The 26147-nt window shown below is 33.7% G+C and overlaps 2 protein-coding genes across 10 annotated transcripts; one reads left to right on the top strand and one right to left on the bottom strand.

The window, feature by feature from the left end:
* Positions 1-797: 797 nt before the first annotated feature.
* On the top strand, positions 798-10925 carry LOC105335550 (uncharacterized). 7 transcript variants are annotated; one of them, XM_066079718.1, is made up of 9 exons: positions 816-925; positions 1113-1161; positions 3272-3355; positions 5811-5853; positions 6139-7452; positions 7604-7879; positions 8000-8121; positions 8207-8604; positions 8730-10925. In XM_066079718.1, coding segments are annotated over exons 4-9 (2991 nt in total). In that variant the 5' UTR covers positions 816-925; positions 1113-1161; positions 3272-3355; positions 5811-5852; the 3' UTR covers positions 9610-10925. The 7 variants fall into 7 exon arrangements, with proteins under 7 accessions (XP_034337429.2, XP_065935790.1, XP_065935788.1 ...); XM_066079716.1 differs by lacking the exon at positions 3272-3355; XM_034481538.2 differs by lacking the exons at positions 1113-1161; positions 3272-3355 and having other exon boundaries at positions 798-925.
* Positions 10509-20433, bottom strand: LOC105335549 (cyclin-dependent kinase 11B). 3 transcript variants are annotated; one of them, XM_034481530.2, is made up of 17 exons: positions 20280-20433; positions 18984-19180; positions 18681-18880; positions 18399-18579; positions 18150-18301; positions 17596-17736; positions 17255-17392; positions 16948-17031; positions 16445-16702; positions 16045-16166; positions 15647-15752; positions 13722-13843; positions 12877-12984; positions 12415-12531; positions 11571-11719; positions 11137-11326; positions 10509-10924 (listed from the first exon to the last, which is right to left on the bottom strand). In XM_034481530.2, exons 2-17 carry the CDS (start codon positions 19172-19174, stop codon positions 10820-10822), a joined length of 2364 nt encoding a protein of 787 aa, XP_034337421.2. In that variant the 5' UTR covers positions 19175-19180; positions 20280-20433; the 3' UTR covers positions 10509-10819. The 3 variants fall into 3 exon arrangements, with proteins under 3 accessions (XP_034337421.2, XP_034337423.2, XP_034337425.2); XM_034481532.2 differs by having other exon boundaries at positions 18408-18579; XM_034481534.2 differs by lacking the exons at positions 18150-18301; positions 18399-18579.
* Between the last annotated feature and the right edge of the window lie 5714 nt (positions 20434-26147).

Genomic DNA, 26147 nt, shown 5'->3' with positions numbered 1-26147 from the left:
ACTCACTTTCAACCAATTACAAGTACCTGCTTTAACCGGAACGTTGGTGTCGGGATATTTTGACTATTATTACAAAATAAAGCATCGACAGTTGTATACTCACAATTAGAACATCATTTATTACTCCATGAATAGTATTTTTACTATTGAGGTAGACGAACATTGCAAAGACGGTCGTTTTATACCCAAATTCTAACAATAGTTGCTAAGCGGTTTATTTGCAGATGGTGCGAGTGGGGGTCTTATCGGCCACGCTCACCAGAGAGAAGCTTGAGCTGATCTCCAGACATCCTCTGTTCCCGCTGACATTTGCTTCAAGATACAGACATGGGGATTTAAAATGAAACAAAGATGACAGTCTTTTTTAAGTTGGAATTAAGTTTCCTCCTGTTTAGTGAAATCAATTGATCTGCGGTCTCTCAGGTTTAGCCAAATTTAGCACTTTTTTGTAGCTACGTCAATATCTATAAAATTCTAAGAACACCATTTCAGGAATTGACCACAGTTTTTATTTTTTTTAGTGTTGATGTTAAAATTGCCATTTTATTTTTCTGGGTGGGGGGGTTGTTGTAAATTTTGCCCTCGAGTTACAAAAATGTCACTTGGACTTTATCCCTATAGTGTTATCTGTTTGTGTCTGTGCTTACAATCATATCTTGTTATAAATAACTAAGTATTACCTATAGCTCAAAGTAAAACACCATTATACCATCATAAAGTGATTTTGTAATAAAAATAATTGTAAAATTTAAGAAGTAATATCATCGTATAAGGACTGTGATTTCCTGTGTGTATACACAAAGTGTTTTGTACTGTTGGTGTCACATAGTCATAAACGTTTGATTATTACGAGTAGTTTATTAAATAAATCTATTTTGATATCAAATTAAAACTATCTGGACACCGATCAGGGGAAAACAAATTGGTAAGTTATATGCAATTTCGGTAGAATTTGATTAAACGATCTGTGTTATCTTAAATAAGGGTTTTCTCTTTAGATATCTGAAACTGAATGATAAATATTTGTTTTGCTATCTACATGTACATAAATGAAATTTGACCGTTTTGATATGATTTACAATGTTATCGAGTTGTTTATTATACATCCAAAGTGCGCAGTGACAATTCCGGCCACCATTGCGTTTAAGACCACAATTATACGTAAGTGACTCTTTTCTTTACATCTTTAACGTTATTCCATCCTCAGCAAAGACCAATAACTCTCAGATCCGGACGCTATTTATTTTTAATTCACTCCACTTAAGGAAAGGCTCTGTCTACACGATAAAAACGCGAAATATTTGCATGAGTTCATCTGTCTTACAATAGTTCAAGTCTATAACCATAATTTTATCATTTTCCACCAAATCTTGGCTAAAAAATATTGGGGTTTTTATAAAACACTTATCCTATAGTCAAATTTCTTTTGATTTGTTTATAATGTATTATATACGAACAAACAAATTGCCACCATGTTAGCAGACAAAGCTCAGGCAACCTAAAAATATTATATAACAATGGTTTATCTTTTAAGTTCGTGAAACAAAATGATTGCATAATCAATATAATGTATGCTTAGCCTTACTATAGTGTTTCTGACTATCTATGAGAACTTGTTGGGTTGCTAACGACCATAGAAGGCAAGGCGAAAATTTTGTTTTTGTCGAGGAGCAAAACCGTATATATGTGTAACAAAATATATAAGAAAGAAACGCAATAAAAACACATTGCATCTGTCATGTAGTACAGTACTCGTCTATATTCTGCTATTCGCCTTCTACAGATCAAGTGACACCCTTAATCAAATACTAAACGTGAGCTATTGGCTAAAATGGAAGTTGGCTTGATTTACTCCCCCTCCCCTTTATAATCTCAATAAGAAGCTGATTTTGATGGGTTTCCTTTTCTTGTCAAATTGATCACATAGTTTTGTTCCATTTCAACATTGAGAGCTTTGAATAAGCGTCTTTTCTCTAACTGACTGGTAGAGCCTAAGGTTGTTACAAATCCTTCTGAAGCTCCATCCCCCCCCCCCCCCCCCCGGTGCTTTATCCTCTCAATTTTTAGGATTTGTCTTATGATATAATTACTCACACAGACATGAGTTGTTTTTGTTTTTTTTTGTTTTTTTTTGGGGGGGGGGGGGTTTGGTGGGGGTTTTTTTGTTTTGTTTTGTTTTGTTTTGTTTTTTTGGTCAGGGTCATTTTAAAATAAAGCTAAAAATAAAGCTATCTCTCAAATAAAATCTATTTCATTAATGCAATTTACTTTCAGATAAGTCTTCCCATCAATTCAAATTTTATTCAGAAACTAAATTTCAAAAAGATAATATTGGACTGATGTTGGTGATTTGGATACAATACAAATTGATTAAAACTTCCTGATGGGTTCATTTGTGTTATTATTTACAGGGATGCTGGGGGTAGAAATAAAATAATCTTTTCTTATGAGTTTGTTTCTCATACACGACTTAATTATCCTACATGTATAGCATTATTATTTAGATAAGAATACAAGTAGTTTTTAGGATTATTTTATATCTTTTAAAAAGTTTGTCTAACGCAGGACTTTCAAGGTTTTCGATAGGTTACCCAATCGATATTCCCCTAACATAAAACTCTAACCTTTGAAATAGAATTAAGACTTTGTCATAATTTGCTCAGGTTTTTAATAAGGTATCCATTATTTTAGTAGAAGGAAAGAATACACCGTAATTGGACTTGTACATAATATTAAACGGTATACAAAAATTAAAAGTGTTTCAATGCAGTCCTTTCTTGGAAAAATAATTTAAGAGAATAGAATGAGAATTTTGTTGTTGTTGTTGTTGTTGATGTTGTTATTCAAACTTAGATCTTTAATCTTGTATCCTTTTTTAAAAAATCACGAGAGAGAACAGGAAACCGTGAGATATTGGGCCATCAATGACACTTAAATCTTAGTCAAGATACATGTATACCACTAACAATGTACTGGTACATGTATAACTTGGTGTTTATGATTTGAAACTGCATGATAACGGCAAGGTTCAGATTTAACTGTTCTCTAGCTTGGTATCTATACAACTGTGTCTTTCGGCAGTATATCGATAGCTTTATTTCCCAATATACATTAATGACGCTTGCAACTGGTATTTGGTTTTTTAACATTTTAAAAATGTTGTGTACAAATGACAGCTTTTATAAAAAGAATTCCTTTGTTTTATCTCATTTTGTTAAGACTCGTGAAGAGATGTTACATGAACTGTAGTATTTTCTAATTGTAATCATAGGATTTATTAGGACCACAATACACCTTGTCATGGAAACCTTACTGAGGATGACATTTACAAATAAGTAAAGGACAACAACAGCAGGTTACTAACACAATATATAAAGCAGTTCTGTTTCTTTTGTTTATACAACGTAGACAGTTGTGCTATGACTTGTCAATGCCAATCCACCCTTTCAATGTCAGTTTGAGTTTATAGTGTGCTATGTCATTTCGACATTTCAATTTTAGTTTTGCAAAGCAGCTTACATGATATATAAAGTTAAATCTACATTGCCGATAACAGCCACATTTTGTGATATAAACGTAAGTCCACTGTTCACTGCATAACTCACTGATAGTGAAAATGAGAGGTTCGACTAAATTATTTTAAAATCTCGTCAGCTAATTTTTAGGCAACTAAGTAAATGCAGTGAATCATTACACCCATAAAGGAAGTAAAATGCGTCGGTAGCTAGATATAAACATTTATTGATTTTCGCAAAATACTTCACAGGACATCGATCACAAGTTAGGTGTTCTGTTCTAATGATTGAAAACGGTCGTACCTATATTAGTTAATCTTTATGGAATATTCCTAGCGGTTTGGGGGGCTAGATAAGAGTTTTGGCTAAGGTAGGTACGTGTTACTTTCAGATTAAATCTTTTTAGAACCTAATATCATAGCTGATTTGGCTACATTTGTAAGTTAAACTTAAATCTTCACTTATATGATTTATAACACCAACACTAATGGTTCGAATATCGTCGTAATAATTATAATGATTAAGTATTTCTAATTAGGCCATTTTTAATACATTTGCTTGGTTTGTTGATGAATAGTTATCGATCCAAAATGAAAATAGAAAAATGATGTAATGATGTAAAAAAAAAAAAAAAAAAAAAAAACGGTCATGAAATTTGGTACGGAAAATATTTCAATAGTATTTATTTAGTGCATTATGTATAAATCATACCTGAAAAAAAATAAAATACTGTAATACTGTAAAACGTCATCTGAGTAGAATACATACTTCAATTGTTTAACCTTTCAAATTTGAATATCTGGGTGTCCTGCACAATTAATGCATTCTTATATTGATTTACTAGAGTGCTGTTTCGATATCAAATACAGCACGTTGATCAAGGCCTAGGTACTTAAATCAAGCTTGAAGGATGATGTAAATATTCACAGTATAACCAAATCATTGTACTGTTGTAGAGCAAATCGTTTTTATTACGTAATACATGCTGAAAATGCATAGATTAAGGGTTATTTACACCAAAGAAGAGTTACTGGTTAATGCTTGAATACGTCATTGACAGCTTTTTACCCCTGAAGGGGAACAAGATAAAAAGAAAAAAAACAACGACGGTATTAAACGAAGCGTTTTGCAAAACGTTTTCAAAAGTCTTAGAATTTTGAATATTGTCTCATTCCAAAATTTAGTGAATATGACTGCGTCAGTCTAATGATTATTCAATTTCCACTCATATCAAACAATATCAATGACATCATAACAATGAATACAAAGTCAGCCATGTTAAACAAGACCAATAGCAACTACATTATCCAGTGACAAAATGGGTACCGCTCTGCAATGTTGTCGACCGTCTATAAACTATACCATCATGTCAATATCAGTCCATCTAGATTGATGGAAAAAGCAAGTATATTGATATCATTTTGTACGTAATAATATCGTGTGTTGTTAGGCATTTAAATGTCCTCTAGACCAGGTAGTAAAACGTCTAGTAAAACAAACAACAAGAAATAAGATTTACGCGTTCATGCATTGAGAACCAGTGAATAGCCAAGGTAACTTTTAAAAGGGTACATATATTTAGATCTATATACATTTGCTTCAGGAATATTACCAGCTGATGAATATTACTAGCTGTGTTAGTGTTGTACGAAAGGTGGAGACTTAGCGAAAGATTGTTAAACTTATTACAGAACCGAGGTATCTATATAGTAGGTTAAAGTATGGGCTTTGACTGAGTATTTTTGTAAAACAATAATCTTTTGCTGAATTTTAATTATATCAATTCTGTAGCTTCAAACATTGTATTCGTACAGTTCAGTACATGTTGAAATATTTCCTTATTTTTTTTTCTTTTAGTTATCTAATCGAGTTTCGTAAACTGAAACTAATCAATGGTACTTGTATCTGAGTGTTTATAGCTCAAGTCATTGTCACAAGACGGACATGAATTTGATACCCACTGGGCCGTTTACAAAATTTTTTAAAAATCTATGCACCGTTGATGCTTAAAGAAATTTAAATGCCAGAGTAGTTTGAATAATAAAGGTTTATTGCGTGGATTTACCTTTAATAAAACATGACCTAAAATTTATTTTTATGATCTTGTCAAGGTTTCATAAAGTATCCAAATAGTGTGTATTCTGCAACTAAGGCTTGTTTAAAGGTAAAAAAAAATAGATTGGTATCCCTGTTTTTCTTATATGGTACTTATTGCAGAGTTGACATGTCAGTTTTTACAAATTAAACATAAACTTGTATGTGATTTCGTTGAGATATATAATTTTGTCTTTAAAGGAAGCCAGTTATGAAGGACAAAACAGCACAGTAACACTCAACAGTAAGTTTTATAGTACTTATAAATACTTAAAAACAACAATAAACAGATTGAAGCGAGTGTCAATAAACCGACCGCAAACACATGTTTTTCTTTTACCAGAAATATGTCTAAAATGGCGGTTTTAAAATAAAAACTAGTATGATCTTTAAATTAGATGACTTCGATTGATTGCATTACATGACAAATATAAGCGCTACCAAAATGACATATACCATCACCCTCAATCAATATATGAAAAAATAAGTATCAATGAATGATTTAATTTTAATATTTTTACATTTCCAGTGGCTGATAAAGGTGGTTACACTCTACGAAAACAGACCTTCATAAAAACTGCACAGTACCTCAAATGCAAGTCGGTGTTTGAAGAACGTCGCCTTATTTTGATCACAGGAGATGCTGGATCTGGTAAAACCGCTATTGCTCAAAGACTTTTGAAAGATCGAAAAGGGCGAATTTCGGCTAATTGTTTCGAAATTCGGCACCCAGAAGAACTCCGAACTGTGGGTCATGGAACGACAATTCTATTCGATGATATATTCGGTCGGTATGATGAAGACGTGTCAATGACCATAGCGTGGTATTCAAGGACGAAAAAATTCGAAGAGTCGAGTAAAAGAGTTTTCTTTATTCTGACCTCAAGGGAAGATATATATTCTCGATGTAGAGATCGGACAGGGTTGCAATTTCTAGAGAAATTTGTTATTCGTTTATCGTCCATCAAACTTACAGAGGAAGATCGAGAAAACGTAATAGCAGGATTTGATTATCCATTTGGTGCAAATACAAGTAACTATGAGCTGTTTCAAGCCTGTGATATTTGGAGTAGGTTAAAACAACAAACTTTCCTGGACGTGACTTCTGATGTTTCTGAAACATCGTTACAGACCTTTTTTCAGGATATGTTCAAAAGAAGAAAGGACCTGTCCTTCGCCATTATAATGACTCTGATATTTGGCAACAAGTTAACAGAGGATAACTGGAAATCTTCAAAACTGTACGAAGTAGCTAAAAAGATTGGATACGACACCAATGAAAAAAAATTCAAAATGTCATTGGAAACCTTATCAAAGTCGTTGTTGGAAAAGGATGAAAATTCTTACTCTATATCCAGTACTATCGTACTCAATGAAGCATGCAACTGTTCACTGAAACACTATCCTGAGGCTTTCATAGATTATTGCGATTTGATATTTTTAGACAAGCTTTCAAAACATTTTGATAACACTGATCATGTTAACATTGAAAGGCTTTGCGGGAGGTTGAGTTTGGAATTGAACACCATAGTAAACCTAAAACTGTTCAATTTACTGAAAAATGACCGTACTCTTCAAATGTTTTTGGAAAATCTATCGGGCTGTAAAGAACAATTAGATATGCTTTTAAACTCTGATTTCTTCTGGTTTTCTTGCTGGTCAAATAGCTTCTTAGTAGTGGAAAAACTTTTGCAGAGAATGAAGGGTAGAAAACATATTGTTGAGACTGCAGTCGGTTGTAGTTCATTAGAGATGATGCAAAGGTTGTTAAAAAGGCATCTAATGCAAGATTCGTCAGAAGCAACAAATATTCCAGAATCGCCCAGTATATATGAAGAGATGGGTATGTTGTATCACAATTTAAATCCAATTTTGATTTTTCTAGTATTTTATTGCGTATTTGGGAATTGAGATCGCAGTAATGCATCACTACTATAGATAAGTAATTCCCAACTGATGAAATCTCATAATATAATTGATTATTTCTCTTTCAGATAATCCATTGTCACATTTTACGACTTTTGAAGCTCTGAAGTGTCAACTCGAGGATTTTCCAAGACTCCGATATCACGGCAAGCTGCTAAGGGGTCTTGGAGACAGATTTGTTACTCTACAAGCTGAAGAGCCTGGGCTGAATAGCGTGAACTTTGTTCACTGGGATAAGGTGAAAAAGAACCCCATCATTTACCTGGCTGGAGAAACAAGGGGTCATTGGGAAAACTTGCCATTTCTTTCTGTTGATAGACAAAAAGAAACATTAAAAACTAAAGGTATTACATTACAAAATGTCCCAATATTTTCTCTTAATCGATTTCACCCCCCCCCCTCTCTCTCTCTCTCTCTCTCTCTCTCTCTCTCAGTTATGATTTTGATCTACCTCTTATTTTTAGATGTACATAAATCACATCCTAAGTTGAAATTCTCCGACTTCGAAGGCTGGTCTTTATCGTGTATCGTATACCGTTGCTTTGAAGGAAAATCAAAACAGGAAAACATTTCTTTGATTAAAAAGGTATGTACCGACCTTTCCCGAGTCCGTCTGATTACGACATTCTCAAGAACATCCCAAACTAATACTTTACATAATTAAATTTCAGCTGTCTGTGGATATAGCCAATTCTGAGTTGACTGGAATGGGTTCATGTGTGATGGTTGTTTTGAATTGTGGAATACCCTTTACTTTGTTGGATGAGAATTTTCAGGATACTGATGTGCCTAAAAGTAATGTTCAAATCGTTATTTCCAATGGTGAGAGGGAAGACTTACTGGAGCTTTTAACGTCAGCGTTCGAAGTCCCGATGAACGAATATATCACTCTGTTACAGTCAAACTTATGTATAGAGAGTATGTCGTCTGCCAAAAGGATTAGGTCCCTAAAGACAGAGTCCGATGCCCTTCTAAAGAGACTTCGGATGTCTTCAAAGCTACCACAAGAACCGGTGACTGCTTCCCCGTCCATGACCGTCCCCAATGAAGTACTTAAAGAACTAGACAAGTATGGGTTTTTATCTTTAAAGACGTACTTAGCGGACTAAGGAACATGATGAAATCGATATTATCTTATGATCTCAAAATATAAAAATTGTAGTTGAATATAATTTTAACGTTTTTAATTTGCAGGAATGCTGACCATATCTACGGTTATGGATTTCGACCTGATGAATTTTACGTCTTGGTGAATGACCGTCTGTCATCGAAAAAAAGGAAGTCTCTTGAAGGCAAGATTCAAAAAACCATACAAAACGAAAACTTTTCCTGGAAAGTCAAATTTGTAAACTCTAATGGTGTCCATTATACCAAACACTTTGGAACAGGTAGTCCTGTAGTGCCTGATAAAAAAAATCCAGGCAAGTACGGAACTCTTGGGGGTTTTGCACAAGTAAACCGCAAGGACGTGGTAGGACTAACGAATTTCCATGTGGTTGACAAAGGAATCGAAGCATACGTGAAAGACGGTGACAGTTTGATAAAGTTAGGAAAGTGCCAGTTTGTTCTAGTTCCTGGTTCGAAGTCTTTAGCAGATTTTGCCCTCATTCAGGTCAATAATGGACTGACAGAACAGTGTAGAAAACCCCTTGTTGATGATGAGGACCAACCCAAGAGTGCTACGATATACTTAGGAAAGCCAAACCTGATTATTCCCGCCATTGTCCATAAAAAGGGAGCTTCAACAGGCATAACACAAGGAACTGTAGTAGAAATGATGACCTACAGAGAAGTTCTGGGTGATCGAGAAACCCATAGTGCTTTTCTAGTGGAAGACCTTGAACAACCTTTCAGTGTCCCTGGGGATAGTGGATCACTCGTATTTCAGAATAGCTTTAGTGCAAGTCAGGAGAGTATAGAGGTAGTGGCTATCTTGAATGGAAGATACACTGAGCAGGGTGAAACAGAAGAATCCAAGTTTGTTTTGTGTTCTGATATGAAATACATTTACGATGAACTGAAAAGTAAAGGTAAACGCTTGCAGTTCTTCAAAAAAGAAGAAGAGTCACCATAAAAGTAACTCATGTACAGAAGAGGACTAGTCTTTCAACAACAACAAAAGAAACTTCCCAGTTGTCAATAAAAAAAATGTTTTGTTTTTTATATTTTTAAAGAAAATTGATGTATATTGACGAGATTTGTGATAGAAAACGATGTGCAATTGTTTTTATTTGTTATTCAAAGTTTAAAATATAATTAAAAAGACGTAAATTCAAATGAATGTTTTTCTAATGTTGTCCATATAAATAAGAGGTAATTCGTATTTATATCAAAGTATGTGAAACATTTGACAAAGTGCTCATGAAAAAGAAACATCCCGCTAAACGCGAATTGAAATTCCAACTTTATTATGTACATTGGATAGTACTTGTTGAAAACTGGGTAAAATGAAACACTGGAACATATCCATTGTCATTTTTGATAAGATACATGGAAAATGATGTTTTGACAGCCCATGATAATAAAGTAGTCGATTGTTATATAAATAAACCCAGAACATTTAACATTCATGTATAAAATGCGTACAATATATATTGAATTCATGTGAAATGTCTAATACTTGTATATGAGAAAATATGTAGTTTGAACTGGGTAGATCAATGATAAACATAACACCACAACATCGAGTTGAATAAGAATAAAGAAGTCCATAAACCACCTCAGTGTATTACCGATTAGTACAGAGTTACCAACGCTACTTATGAAAACTGTAGAAACACCATAGGAGCATGATAACAGTAGTAACAACACTTTGCAAGGACAAAGCATCATACATAGCATGAAGATCACTCTATAACAAAGAAATTTTTTAAGAAGTCTACAGTAATAGGTGATTACATGACGATGGATGGTTGTTAGCGACTTAAGCTCACTTGGTCATATGGATGACCTAATCAATGCAAGGCCAAACAATTTCAAATACATTTCGCTGATTTTATTTCATTCTTTTTTTTTGCAAAAGCACAATGACAACTTAGTGTTATGAATATACACGTATATTACAAGTAATAGTACTGATTCACCTTTAGTAGTAAGATTTGTTTTTTATATGACATGTCTAACAAGTACTGTATCAATGCATTCACATACTAGTATATGTGTCATTCTGCAGCTCATACAAGAGATCTTGACTTGTTTTATGATCTGGATGAAATCAATTCCTGAACACAGTGTCTGAGGCTGCATTCACTGTCTAGATAGAGCACAATTTGACTGGTCCTTCCTTAGAATTTAAGGCTGAATCCTGGCCCTGACGCACTGACTCCTTTAGCAGCGTTTGTTAGATGGAACCCTCCTGACATTTCTATCATCTTATCATCATCTCCTCCCTACAATACAAATGCATTTCATTAACTTTCTAATTCATGAACAAAAGGAAACTCATATTCATTATCTGTGCTAACAAAAGCATTAACATTACTAGGATTTCATCTTTCCTAAATGTTTTATCCAGAGCGGTTTTTTCTTCTTGAAACAATAAAGTTAACCTAGTTCTGCTTTATATTAAAATAAATAATTTGTAAATACTAAATTATCTCACCAGAAGTTTTGAGTAAGCCTTTCCTCCAGAGGGAGGTTTGGGGGAGCTAGTGTGTTTGCGGGGTTGCTCACTCTTGGCTGGCCAGGTGGGGAACATTGAGGGATCAATAGGAAGAGGGGACTCGGAGAAAAACTCATGCTTCAAAGACTCCTCCGCTGTTATTCTCTTTGTTGGGTTATAGGTCAAGAATCTGCCAGTATATCAAATTGTACATACATCAAAAAAGAGGAAAATAAACATTTATGGTATTTTACAAATTATTACTAATATGAGTGGAAAAATTATTATGTTCAAGTTACCAGTGATATCTTGAAATACAGTAACCCTTTTACAAGTGTTACATTCTAACAAATATGCTTTAGCACTAGATGTACTGCATTTCAGGAACTTATTTTGAAAAAGACAGTAGCCAAAATAGGAATAGGTGGCTTTACTTGTTTAACAGTCCAAATCCTGAGTCGGTGAGGTAAGACCCAAACCTCTGCCTCAGTGTGTTATATGGGTGTTCAGCAAACGTACACTTCTTCATTCCTGGCAGTTCCTTCACTCCAGACCAAATCTTCTCTGTAGGGGTCCCAAGGTCCTGATAATACAATAAAGTAAGTAATAAACTATGTGGTTTTTCCTCTCAGAACCCAGCAAAAAACTGAAGCAGAAGTACTGGCCCATTATAGGTATACACACAGTATATATGTTACCACAGGGTGGTCTTTAAATTTCAGGGTTGAACTTAAGCGTCCAAAGGACAATGTAAAAAGTTGATTCAGGTTAGTATAGAAATTGATGTAAAATAAGTGTTTTCTATTTCATTGTTTAAAAGTCCTAAAAATCATATTAGGTAACCAGCATTTACATTTCTTTTAACTTATATATTCATTATTCAAACACTTTGCCTTCATGGACCAACCTATTTTAGCTAATTAAGGTTTTAAACTTACAACACTCATTAAAAGAAAGTCATTGAGAGAATTGAATTGACAAATCAATGTTAAAAAACTGAATAAAACAGATTTTCAAACACACAAATACCCACACACCCCCTTTGTTTTATAGAACAAATCTTCAACTTCAACAGCACATTTTTAGTAAATCTGCACTTGTGGTATCATGTCTAATATTCGTTTGTTTTGAGTCATAATTTTTTTTTTTTAAATTTTCGGGGTGGGTGGTGGGGGGTGGGGTGTCCAGTCTTAGGGATACTTACATACTTAGCAATACCAGTACACTGTACTTACATCTACTATCGGTTACCCTATATGGTTGTTAATATTAACATACCTTGAATATTCTGTTAAGCTCATCTATTTCAGATTTTCCTGGCCACAGCGGTTTCATTGTCAGGAATTCAGCAAATATACAACCTACACTCCACAGATCTATCGGGGTAGAATATTCCTACAAGATAAAAGTACACATTCTGGTCAATGTAAATGTATACATGATCATCCCCCTACAGTAAAACTCAGGACATAATGAATTCCAGATAATCTGCCAATACACTCCATAAGTCATCACAACATTATTTCAAACTTTAAAATTTGTAATTTACATATTTTTCATCTGATGTCCAGAAATATACCATTGGCAGTACCCATTTTCTGCTCATCAAAGCATTAAGGTGAAATAAGAATTAAAACCTGATTAGAATCTAATCTTTAGTGAAATATCACATAGAGAGAAAAATTCCTAGTCTTCTGGGTCATGAATGTTAAACTCTGTGTGGTACGTGTTATGGAATACCTTGATGCCCAAAAGAAGTTCTGGAGCTCGGTACCAGAGGGTGACCACTATGGGAGTGTACTGCTTCAACGGGGATCCATATTCCCTAGCAAGCCCAAAGTCTCCTATCTGAAAAATTTAACAATTGTACATGAAGGTGATTAATTTTACCAACATCTATCAGACCCTTTTCTTTACTTTATCAAAATAAATTTCAACCTATGAAACAAATATTTTATAATACATGCAACACATGTCTATGACTTGACCATTCATGATCCTGTGTATATAAAATGTTTAATTGCTTCTAATCTGCATTTACAGGATTGGATTTTCATTGCTTTACTTTTTTCACAATAAAAGTTAAATTAATTAAACTAAAAATTACTGTAAATTCCTTATATTACGGGAGAACTTAATTCTGTGATCTGGCAGTTTTGGATCAAATCGCGAGAATATAAAATCGCGAACACGGAATTTCCATCCTTATTTCTTATAGGTTTGAACTCTTAGAAAATAATAGCGAGGTTTTAAAATCCGCGAAGGGTGCTTCTCGCGATTTTACGCGGATATTAATTACTCGCGGTTAATTAGGAATCTACAGTACATGTACCTGTATTATTATGGTGTTCAAGATCTATATTCAATTCAAAATAGCACAACACAACAAAGTACATACCTTTTTTTTAACTCAATGTAGTTAGGAATTAGAAATATACATAAGCTTCCATAAACAAAAATTAATAACATATATTATCTCATAACCCTAATACATGTTAGAGAAATAATATGTTTATGCATCATGTATATATATTAATAATAACCTTAAAAGAACAAATTGTACAAGAGTACAATATTACACCAACCTTTAGTATCCCTTTGTGACTAAGAAGAAGATTAGAAGTCTTGAGATCTCTATGGATGATCCAGTTGTCATGGAGATGAGCCACACCTTTTAACAGCTGTATCATTAAAGTCTTCACTTCACCTATATAATGTAAAGGAAAATTACACTTAAAAAATTGAAGTTTAAATCTCATTTTTTAAGGCCAAAAAAAATTAATCATTAGTTTCTCGGGCCAAAATTTTGAAATTTTGATGAGGCAGGCAGGTTTTTTTTTTTTTTTTTTTTTTTCTTTACACAAAATTTACATTGACTGTGACCCATATTATATGATTTATTTGTGTACTCATCAGCAGATATTCATCAAGCTCATACATTGGCAAAGTTTAAACATTTGTTTTAATTTGTTCTTTTTAGTTTAAACTGTTCAGTTTCCTTTTATAAGGTTGAGTTTTTGCAGATGAACAAACAAGACAAATGGTTTATGCTCCTGTTTCATTTTGCGGCCCATCTTTCCCCTCCACAGTAAAAACAGAAGTCTAAACTGAAATAGGGGACTTCTTATGGCATTTTACTAGTTAATTTGCAATATAAAAATTCATCAAATAAAGCATTCATTTGGGGGTGTTTTCTTATCAATCATCTGTGCCTTGAGGACAGAAATCAAGGAAAAGTAAATAAGTCATTATAAAATTCTCAAACAATACAAGTGTCCTTTATTCCTGTTTCTATGCAATATCACAGAGGCTTCAATTTCTGAAGATAACAAAGAAATTTCAGTGGTTGTGTTAACAGGGAGCAACCCAGAGCAAACTTAGTTTAGGGAGACTTCACTTCTGGAGTTCTCCCTCACAGAAAAATTGGGAGAAATTTGAGAAATCAGGTAGACTTCCATTCTTTGACAATGGCATAATGCTAATGATAATACATTTATATACACAGATTCAACCTTAATTTGAATTTGATTAGAAGCAAGTCAATTAAAACAACTCCTAAAAAATTTAAAATCTTATCCAATTTTTAAAATTTAATTTATTATGTGTATTCATACATTTTGTAGCTGAAATGTTTCGTAATTGTGTTGGCTAAGTGACAAATAAAATTAGTCTATGTGTTTAAGTGTATTTTGGAGGTATTAGTCCAACCCTTTGACCCAATTACAACTGTCATATAGTTGGTTGTAGAGAATTTTGTAGTTAAAGATAACTGTAGAAAAACGGTTTCATGATTATTTTAGCACTAACTTGGCAGAGTTATTAATTAATTACAAGTTACCAACTAATTGTATATAATATCAGCACCTAAAGTTATAAACATCGGTTGTAATTTTCAGTGCACAGTATGTGGTTGCATAAACCGTATTTATAACCTATGAAGATAAGACAGTCGCTAGTTATTAATCACAACAGGGGTTAACTTAGGCTATGAAAATGTCTTTTGAATTAGATGATTATCATTTTATTGCATTTGGAGTTAACTTTCACGATCGTGAACTCAGAATACAGGGCAACTTCAACCTCTCTTTCTGAGGAAATTCTGGCGAAGTTACCGACCACAAAGCGAGTAATCATATCTACATAAAGTTGTATTTAGCCCAGGTAGCCCCCTAGGTTGGTCACTGGGTAGATGTTTCAGATAAAATTACGTTTTTCACTGACAGAGACAAGCATTTGTTCTGAGCGTTTGTTTACATAGATTCTATAATAGAGAAAACCGATAATGATAAGATATAAAAAATCCGGAAAAATGACGATAAAAAAGTTTGATGCGGCGATGATTTTACTGATGCGGCGGTGCCTGAGAAACAAATCATTAATTTTTTTTGGCCTAAGTAGATTCAAGATGAATAGTCCCAGTGTATAATAAATCTATGTATACAAAAGATAGATTATAAAATGTATTATTTCTAGGACTACCTAGATCCTTCTATACTACATAATCACTGACCCATTAGAAATGGATTCTTCATAGTTTCCATAAGACTCTTCATATCATGTTCCACATAGTCCATCACAATGTAGATCTTATCCATGTTGCTTCCAACAACTATCTCCTGAAGTAAGGAAAAAGAGTGTTGAATAAAGAGTAAAAATTCATATCTATGACAACCTATCAACAAATTACAGTGCAAGTTGGAATTCCACTTTAGTCTACTGACAAACTTCAATCATATTTAGTTTTGTTCACTTAAAAGCATGTACATACATATATCCATACAAGTATTATTTAAGAGTAAATAATTGATTCCAGTATTCTACACTGGGTATGATGTTATTTTCTTTCATTCTCAGTTAGTTACTGGGTTAGATGGCACTAAGTTTTTGGTCATCATTTCGAAGACTCACCCTGACTGTTACTATGTTCATGTGCTGTGACTTCAGCAATGTGTTGATCTCTCGTAAAGAAGTTATTGGGAATCCTTCCTTCTCTTTCTCCATCTTCAGTCTTTTCAAAGCGACTATTTCGTCTAAAGTTACATAGAAAAATACAACATGCAGAAAAAGTAAGATATCTTGCATTTATTCATTTATACATTCCTTAGTTAAAACATGCAGCTATCTGATAGTTTGTTACAGATACTGAAACTTTGTCAAATATACAATTGCATTGGCTTAACAGATACATGTTTTGGAATTAAACTTTTTTAAACTAACAATGCATTAGAACTTAGAGGGCAGAAATGGGTCACGTTGGTCATTGAATGAGCACTGCAATCGCATGTTGAATGTAAACAATTGATCCTACCTGTTTTTTTGTCCTTGGCTCTGTACACAACACCATACGTTCCCTCCTCAATCCTGTTGAGACAAGAGAACTCCTCCACATTCCTACAGCCCTGTATAGCGGGCAGGTAGGGAGGGAGTTCTGGGCGGAGCTCCACAGGGGACTCTGTGGGAGTCTCATCCATGTACACCTCCTCCTCCTCCTCCTGCTCTGAGTTGTGGGCCGTGTCCGTGCCACTCTCATGATCAGAATGGTCATCAAACTTTGAAGTTACTTTGACTACAAACATTAGATACACTGAATTATATATTCCTTACTCATGTCTTGTAGAGGGATTTCCCCATGTAAAAAAAAACTTTTAATCTGACTTAGTTACTTTAACTTTGCACAAAAATTACCGGTAAATCAATTGAATTACATGTACAATGTATATTCATTATGCATGTCTTTGGCTTTCTCAAATGTAAAAAGAACTTTTAATCTGACTATAGCAAATGATCTAATTCATTGTAGAATATACGCACCCATGGAATCTTTGTCCTCTGGGGTGTGTTCTCTCTCTTCATGGTCATCACTCTCACTCCCACTGCTACTGTCACTGTCTGACCCTGTCACAGGAAAAACAATAATTAATGAAGGCTCTACAAGCTATTATCCACTAAATGTTTTACTAAAAATATCTGTATTTATTTTACAATTTGAATATCTTTTTAAGCTGTTTGTTTTCAGTTCTAGAAGAATATGTTTTAAGTTTTTTTTATTTATTTTGATTTTTCTCGCAACAATTGATTTTCTTTTTGTCCCTGTTTTGTGCAATGTTTTTCTGTATACCTGAGTTTGACCCAGAATCGCCACTGTTGGATGCCCCACTGCCCTGGTGATCATGGTACTCTGGGTCTGGACTCTCCGGAGATTCTTCTTCCTCTTCATGCTCGGGTTCCGGGGATGAGGGAGCTTGGGATTTTCTCGCTGCATAAATAATCGAAACCAATAATTGTTTATTTTGTAAGATTGAAAGCTTGCAATATGCATAACAAAGGTCTCTCTAAAAGGTCTTTATAAATCTAGTTTACCTCTTGTTCCCCCATTACTTTTAATATTATTTTTAACTATATCGTAATATTATATAAAACAATAGAAAATAATTAGATTGCAATGAAGTGCTTAATTACGGGGCTCTGGTGATTGCTGTTTCCTCATTTTGAACCTCTCATCTTTCCTTTCTGTCTGTCGATGTCTTTCTCGACTTCTACTTCTGGCCTCACCATGTCCATGTTTGACTAGTTTCCTCTCTTTCTCTCGTCTATACACATCTATAACAAATAGTAATAGTGTGAAAGTGCAATAAACTTTTCGTTTTTGGGGGGGTATAATTCCTATTGTAACACACTGATGCAACGATAAAAAAATATCAAAAATCATACTATGGTTTCATCAATTTTCATTGAATGCCAATTTTCAAAGATTTAGCTGTTGAGTTGATTAAAGAAATTAAACTTTAATTGAAGCAAACTTTCAAATAACATACTGCACTGATAGGACTTTGTTCACAAATTTATGTACCGATATGTCTAAAAACTGATTTATATATAATCCATGAAAATTGATGAAATCACAGTACTGAAAGTAGGCTATGGGACATAACTCTCCCTGATAACTGTCAGACACAATGAAAGCTTTTCCCAGTTGGTTACTAAATAAAGCTATTTTCATTGTTTAAAGGTACCTTCCATTCTCTGTTGAGCAGCCATATATTTTTCTTCTTCACGTCTCTTTCTCCTTTCCAATTCTTTTCTCTCTCTATCTTCTCTTCTTTCCCTGTCTTCTCTTATCCTTTTCTCTCTCTCCCTTTCTCTTTCAATCCTTTCCAATCTTTCTCTGGAAAAAATTGAATGAATAACAGGCATTGCTTTTTAACGTTATCAGCTTACATCTTTTTAGAAGAAATTTAAATAAAAAATAATAAAATATTTACATTTCGTACCTTTCCCTCTGCGATTTTTCTCGTTTTTCTATCTCTTTTCGTACATCTTTGACTCTGCGTTCTTTGTCACGCTCTCTATCTTTCTCCTTATAGACCTCTCTACCATCTCTTACATCTCGAGATTTTGCTTTCTCACCATGATGAAATCTCTCATCATGACCTCTTCCAACATCTGAATTATTATGATTGACAACTTATGGATAAAACTGTTCATATTTATTTACAAATAATATAAGAATTTTAGTTATTTTTTTAATTCAACAACTTGTATACCTCTTGCATCCTTTGCTTCCCTGCTCCTCCCAGGGTCTTTGCCCTCCCTCATTCGATCTTTGTATCTTTCGTATTCTCTATGCTCTTTATCCCTTTTCTTTTCTTCCTTGTGTCGGTGTTTATGGCTTTTTTCCTTTCGACCTGCCTGATTCTGAGGTGGCTTAATGTTTATGCCATCATCCTCTTCCATATGCTCATCCCTGAAAGGTATGAAACCCCGAACATTAATTATATATATGTACACTTCCATTTTAAAATGTTATTCAAAAGATATTAAAGCACAAATATAGAAAATAAAAATACCCATCATCATCTTCAGTCTGAGATACATCTTCTTCATTTTCTTCCTCCTCATCTTCATCATCAGCACCTATTCTCTCTTTTGCATTCACAGAAAATGAGATCTGGATGTTCTCTACCATTTCCATATCAGGACTTGGAGCTAGTTCTCCTTGTTCATATGGACTTCTACTGTCATCTTCACTGTCTGACATAATATGCTAAAACATAAGAAAGAAGACATCAAATCAAAATCTCTACCAAATCAGTCATTCCACTCCCCAAGTTGTTCCCCAGACCAGACGCATTTTGTAGGTGAGTAATTTCCCATTTTCCAATTTAATGATTTAAGAATATGCAATATCTACATAGATTTTATAGCTGTGTATTTTCTCTCTTTGTTCTTTTTTGATTTAGATCACAATAACAAGGCTGTGTCTTTGATTACAGTTTTGCCAATATGTCTTTTAATTTCTTCTTTTATTTTACTTACTATATGCAAAATTAGCTTAAAATCGATATGCCAGTAAATTATAGATCTTGCTTGTATATATTTAATACCTCCGTCATTTTGTGGGAAATCGCACCCGGAATGTCTCAGATTTTATCGTTAACATGGCGACAATAAACAGCGAATTTTCAAACCTGATGTTAAAAGTGGCAGCGATTTCATTGCTTTTTTGTAATGTGGTATTATGGGATTATAAAAGAGCAACATTGTAGGTATTTGAGACCAATCAAATGAAAATTGAGGCGAGATACAGGGCAATATAATTTTTTCATTTGCTACGAAGCGAGTATATGGGACGAATTCTATCGTTAAACCGGGTCCGTAGGACGTCTGTCATTTTAACGATAGAACATTCTCAGGGTTGTCTCTAAGACCCGGGAGGCGGGGAATTCCCCCGCCTAAAGTGACGTAATTACCCGGCTATTATTGCATTTCAAACACAATCTAGTTATAAGCTAGACCTTCAGATCCCCTTCTACTTTCTTATTTCTCCCTTCTACTTCAATTTTTAGAGACAACCCTGCATTCTATCTACTATATATCCCATTTGGTCGTTTGGTCCTGTCAAAATTGGTACAGTCATTGGCTAATGTAGGATCGAGGAAGTCGTCCACCATTGTTCAAAACGTCCAACAATTTGGTCTAACTGACCCCTGGTTTCGATTTATCAGTCCCCCATCTAACATATTAATGACTGAACATAAACAGAGAAGTGCAAAACATTTTTGTGTGATCAATATGATTGCTTTTAAAATAATCACACATAACTGCTCCTACTATATCTTATGAATGAGCAATGGAATACTTACCTCAGTTTCAAAAAGTGAAGAAAAACTTGGTGAAAAGAATACAAATCTAAACAAAAACTTAAGATAATACAGTTGTAACAAAAGTGAAAAACGCCGAAAATGATGCGAGCGGAAATAAGAGTATATTTATCTCCTTCTCAAAAGAGCTTTGATAACTAAATTACAAACTAAAAACGAGTTAAATTCCGGATAAATTAAAAAAATCTGTAATGTATATTCCAGTACATTTCACCAATAACCAATAGGAGATGAGGTCATCTACAGATTTTTCCGATGATTTCTTCCAAATACGGTCACTAGTCCGGTCCAAGTGGAAAGTGGCGTAGCGTACTATAAGGCAAAAAGGCAATTGCCTACACATAATTTTGTAAAGCAAAATTTAAAATTTGTGTACAATTTTAAATTTAAAACAAAGTTGACATTAACTTTGATTAGTTAAAAAATCATAAAACAAATCGAAAGCAGTAATCGTCATACTTGCACAGGGTCGGTTCTTTAATTAGCGTTAGAATTATACTTCCGATTTAATTTCTTTTAAACTCGAGGGAAAATGCAAAAAATAAACGATTTTTTTCATTAAAAACTAACAATTTTTTACTCTCAAAAGTTGTATTTTTGCGTCCTTTAAAAAAAATTCTAGGGGGAGGCCCCCCTAACCCCCCTCCCCCCCTCCCGCACCTACCCCCGGCTTCAATTTTTGCCTACACTTATATTTGGGTCACGCTACGCCGCTGATTGTATGCTCGTACAGTTGCTGAAAATAATATAAATATGAGTAATAAGGAATCATTCTTTGAATATTATGAGTTGATCAATTAAATGCAGTCGTGCGTGATAATCCATTCGGCCAGTTCGGGCTTTATAGGTTTTGATCACCCCCGACCGTATTTGATCACCTCATACTTAAAGAATGATTCCTCGTAATTTAAGTCCAACTTTTATGGCATGAGACATGGATATAACATCCTTATGTCATAATCGTTGGCTCTTCATCAGCATCAGAGAGTTTGAAAACGGAATGCAAACACCTGAATTTAAACACTTTATAATAAGATAACATCATGCATGTACTAGTCTTTAATTACGATATTGTTTTTAAAGGACAAGAAACTGTTTTCCATATGATATATACAAAGTATGCATGGATCCAGAGCATTTTTCCAGCGGGGGGGGGATGTTTAAGTTTGCCCCCCCCTCCGGGGGGTTGGGGGTTGTTATGACCAGAGGCGTTTCGAAAGGCAAAAGGGGGGGGGGGGGGTCCGACCCCCCCCCCCCCACTCGACAGATCCGAGCATGCAAAGAAATATCTTTTCCGTCACTAGCATTTCTATATAGCAGATAAAGACGGTCAGGGGTCAGGAAGGATACCCACCCCACTCTGAAAAGTCAATCTCGATCATTAATTTCACCTATAGAGTTACCTAAAATACATGTAGGTAAACACCCCCAACGTAGTTATCTGTAGAACACCCCTTCCCTGAGAAAAAAAATCTAAATCCGCGCGTTGGGTGAACCATTCTCCCCGGTGCAATGGGTTTATTGTGTGATTTAGCCTGCTTTTTGTAAAAAAAAAAAAAAAAAAATAATAAGTTTTGTTCACTGTCATCACATAAAATCCCTCACATTATGGTTTTTACGTATTTGTTAGATTATAGATCCGTTATTGATCAAATGAGTAATAAAAATAGAAAAGAGCATCATAAACATGTGATACACTTGGTCGCAATATTTACACATTAAACTTCTCTGCTTTGTTTGTTTTGGGATTGTTTATTGTGTTATTGTCTTTTCTTTCCTTTTTTCCGGGGGGGGGGGGTACTAATTTTGAATAGTTTCAGTTATTGCAAGTTTCCAAACGATTGTTCATGATTGATAGAATGATTGAATGAATTGGATAAAATTCTATTATATATTGTATATTACACGTTCGGATTAAGTGATGAATAAGTTCAATTGCTATTGTAATATTTCTATTTCAGAGGGAATTATGCTATTGTAAATTTTGAGTAAAAGACTTGTTAATTCCATTTAAATTCAAAATAACTAGACACTAACTACTACTCCCTACAATATTGAATGTATAATTGCATTGCATTATGCATCGCAATATCATACTGTGACATTAAGTATAGTAACAATTTTTGATTTTTTTTTTTTAAGTTTTTTATTCAATTGGCGAAATATTATATCATAAATAAAATACATTTTCGAGATTAAAATTTGTGTCCGGAAAACAAACAAAATTATTCTTATACATAAAAACAGTAATATATATCTTGCGATTAATCAGGTCTTTATATACAACCAATTTTTAACACCCATCAACAATGTACTTGAACCAATGGGGAAAATGCAGAGGCGGATCCAGCAATGGGGGGGGGGGTTCCAATTGATGAAAATCAATACCTGCAAAATTCATTACTTGTCAATAAACAAGGACTTTTTGAAAGTTTTCCGTGCGTAAATTTAATAAAAATTTATTTAGTCACTATCTATTTCACATCTATTTCAATATCAGAGTGCACTGCATTATTGAGCGTTTTTTCTGTTTTGGTTTAGGTAAAGAAGATTTGCATAATTTCTAGCCTTAATAAAAACCAAGCATCCAGCAATAAAAACGTGCGTCTATGCTTAATAGAAAAGAAACACTAAAAAACAAAAAATAATTCGGACTAATTACGACAAGTTATTATAAAAATGGATTTTTTTGGTAATTTTTTATGTCTTTGATGTTTAAATTCTGAACTATTCATCGATTTTGATTTCTATCGATTGCCTTCTTAGATAAAGGTCTAAATGATCGGATATGACAAAAGAATGGGGATAATTTATCTGCTGAATATATGGTACATGTGTAATACAATGGTACAAGCAATTGTCGTCTCAGGAAACTCCTGTAATGGGTGCGCTACATGATCCGGTAGTAGTACAGATGCGATCATACATGTATAAGTTCTGCATTTTCATAATGGTTTACATATAACCCTTTTACACGGTAGTTTTGTAACAGAATTTCCGATTGTTGGAAACAAAATACAAAAAAAAAGGCTTTTTTGTGTCTCATGTGGGTATGAGGGTAGATAGCATTCCAGAAAAATAGCATAACCCACGTGTTTATTCGGTGTAGTAAACACCGGATGCTGAAGGAGAGTACTTTATTTTGATAAAAAAAATCGATAGGGTTTTTTTTCATATAGGAACAAAATTTCGGTACGTTGTACGAAATTCTTTAAATAAGCAATTTTATAAGCATTTATTTGATATTATTTGAGTATTTATATTATAAATGGGGAAATTGTCTTTAAATAGGCATTAAAGGTTTCCAAAAAATTCATTTGTCCCAAAGAAAGGGGGGGGTTCCGACCCCCGGAACCCCCTCTCTGGATCCGCCAATGAAATGTATGTGTTGCATGCAGGACACAGTATATTTAATTTGATGAAAACTTTTATTGCATCAAACATTTTATATACATGTGTTTAAAAAAGTTCATGGCGGTGATGGCGGGGGGGGGGGGGGGGGGGGTCAGTGTTACGCAATAATCAATGTGTACTTGTCTCCCGCTTTGACCTTATCTCTAGGGAGTCTAAAATTAGACCGGGTAAGGGGGGGGGGGGGTACAATGCACCCCATGCGGCGTAGGGGATAAGTGCCAGATGCCATTTGAGTTTCCGTTAAGTTCTATATAGATAGTACCTTTGTTTTAATTTACACAGTTGAAGTAGTAGTATACAGTACGTGTAATCATGAGCGGATCCAGAGGCGGGCCGGGGGTCGCCCCCGTACTTTTATCCACATTAGGCATTGTTTTTGTTTTGTTTGTTTTGAACATATTTAATTGAATAAACAAAAGGATCAGAAACAAGTTCTAACAACTTACAAGTTCCTCTCCTTAAATATAACAATAGTTGTCATGCATATGAGTATAGAACAAAAGAATATAATATTGATATACACAAAGAAATATTATTTAAATCTCAAGGATTCATCTATAAACTTTTGTACAGAAGCAAAAATGCTTTTGTTGATATGTAAAGGAAGGTTATTGTTGCCATATAAAAGTAAATCAGTATCAATATTGACTAAATCTAACATAAACAATTGATCAAACATGTTGTTTCTCGCTCTAGAGTATTTTTTACAAGAAAAAAAGAAATGATACACATCTTCTGTTTTACCACATAAACACAACGGATTATTTATAATATTACGTTTACAAAGATCATAGTTCAATACACAGTTATGTCTCAGCTTTGTATGAATAATGTTGGTACAGCGTTTACCAAAAGAAAAATAAATAGGGGGTTTCGTAACTTTAGGCATATGTTTGCAAAACAAATTGATTGAGGTGGCTGTTCTGGCTTCTATATTTAGTGAATTTAGTTAACATTAGGCATTGACAAGACTGTGGTGTCCCATACCACCTTAATGCTTATTTAAAGGCGATTTTCCTCTTTCTATAATCAGAATACTATGCTAATCTTAAATAAAATGCTTTAATATTTAAAGATAGCTTATTTAAGTGAAGAATTTCGTAAAACGAACCGTAATTGCAAATTTCTATGATTAAAAAAAATCTTTCTTTATTTTATTGATTTTTAAAGTACTCTCCTTCAACTCAACATCCTGGTCCATTATGATTTACAGAGGCAAGATCTTTTATATTCAATAAGCAACTTGCAATTAGATGTCCCCATTTTCTGGAACTTATTGTTATAGGAGCCGGGGACTGTAGTTTAATTGTCTTATAAAAAAAATGTTGCTATATATATTCAATATTACATATAAGCTACCAAAAGATGTAAGTTTTTAAATATTCTTTAAAGTGTCATTTAAACATACTAAAACAATTTATCGTTTTGTACATAGATAATATCAGGTACCGAGCTTTTGATGCCATTTATTTTTTCTTTTGTTTTTTCTAACTTATATTTTGTTGTTACCATCACTGTCAAATCGACTGTTTAAGGTGAGGGACCAAATAGGCAGATGGGCTGCTGCCCAATCCTTATTATGGAATATTTAAATGATAAAATATTGTTTGTAGTAAACATCTAGTTTATTTCACTGAGAAAACATGTGGAAAATGAAAAAAAAGTTTCATATACTTTAGCAGTATCGCTAAAACTATCAGATTTATGAGGTTATTTCCCTCTCTCTATTTCTTGATAAAATCAATTATAGTTCATATATACAGATTTGAACTGATTAGCCAGAAATCTCGGCGATCGAGTAAAACATACGGCATTCGCGTATGCACGAGAAAACGCTTTCGTTTTCCTTTTAAAAACTGCTTTCAAATATATTGGTTAGCTAATTCAGTTGTCATTTTCATTTATTACTTTATGAAGTAGATAACTTTTACTTTATTTCATACATAAAACACAAAGTTATCACGCGGTATGATACAAAAGAAAATTACACAATCCGCTTGTGCAAATTACGTTATTTTTCTGAAATGACAGCTACTTTTATACCTGCATAATAGTCAAAAATAGCATTTCTGTCGTTGTTTTGTTTAAATATTTCAAAGAATCGGAAATTTGGTTATAAAATATCCCGAGAAGGGTTAATACACGTATGTAAACCATATTGAAATTGTATGACATTTCAAAACTTTCCTGAAAATAATTGCATTTTTAAAAAAATTAGTTTAGTTTAGTTTATTAGCTCAAAACACATGGTTTATATGCATTATATAAATACATGTAAATACAAAGCCAGTGTAAACAAAGTTAGCAGTACACATGCATCTGCCATGATAAGATATTACCTAAAATGTACTATGTAATTATCACATAAATATGGGTTAAAAAAATTGGAAGGATTTACCTTAAGGTGGACTAGCACACATGGAAAAGTCACTTAAA

Source organism: Magallana gigas, chromosome 3 (assembly GCF_963853765.1).
Source record: "Magallana gigas chromosome 3, xbMagGiga1.1, whole genome shotgun sequence".
Classification (NCBI taxonomy): Eukaryota; Metazoa; Mollusca; class Bivalvia; order Ostreida; family Ostreidae; genus Magallana; species Magallana gigas.
The sequence above is the reverse complement of the archived record's forward strand: the minus strand, read 5'-3'. Positions and strand labels throughout refer to the sequence as shown.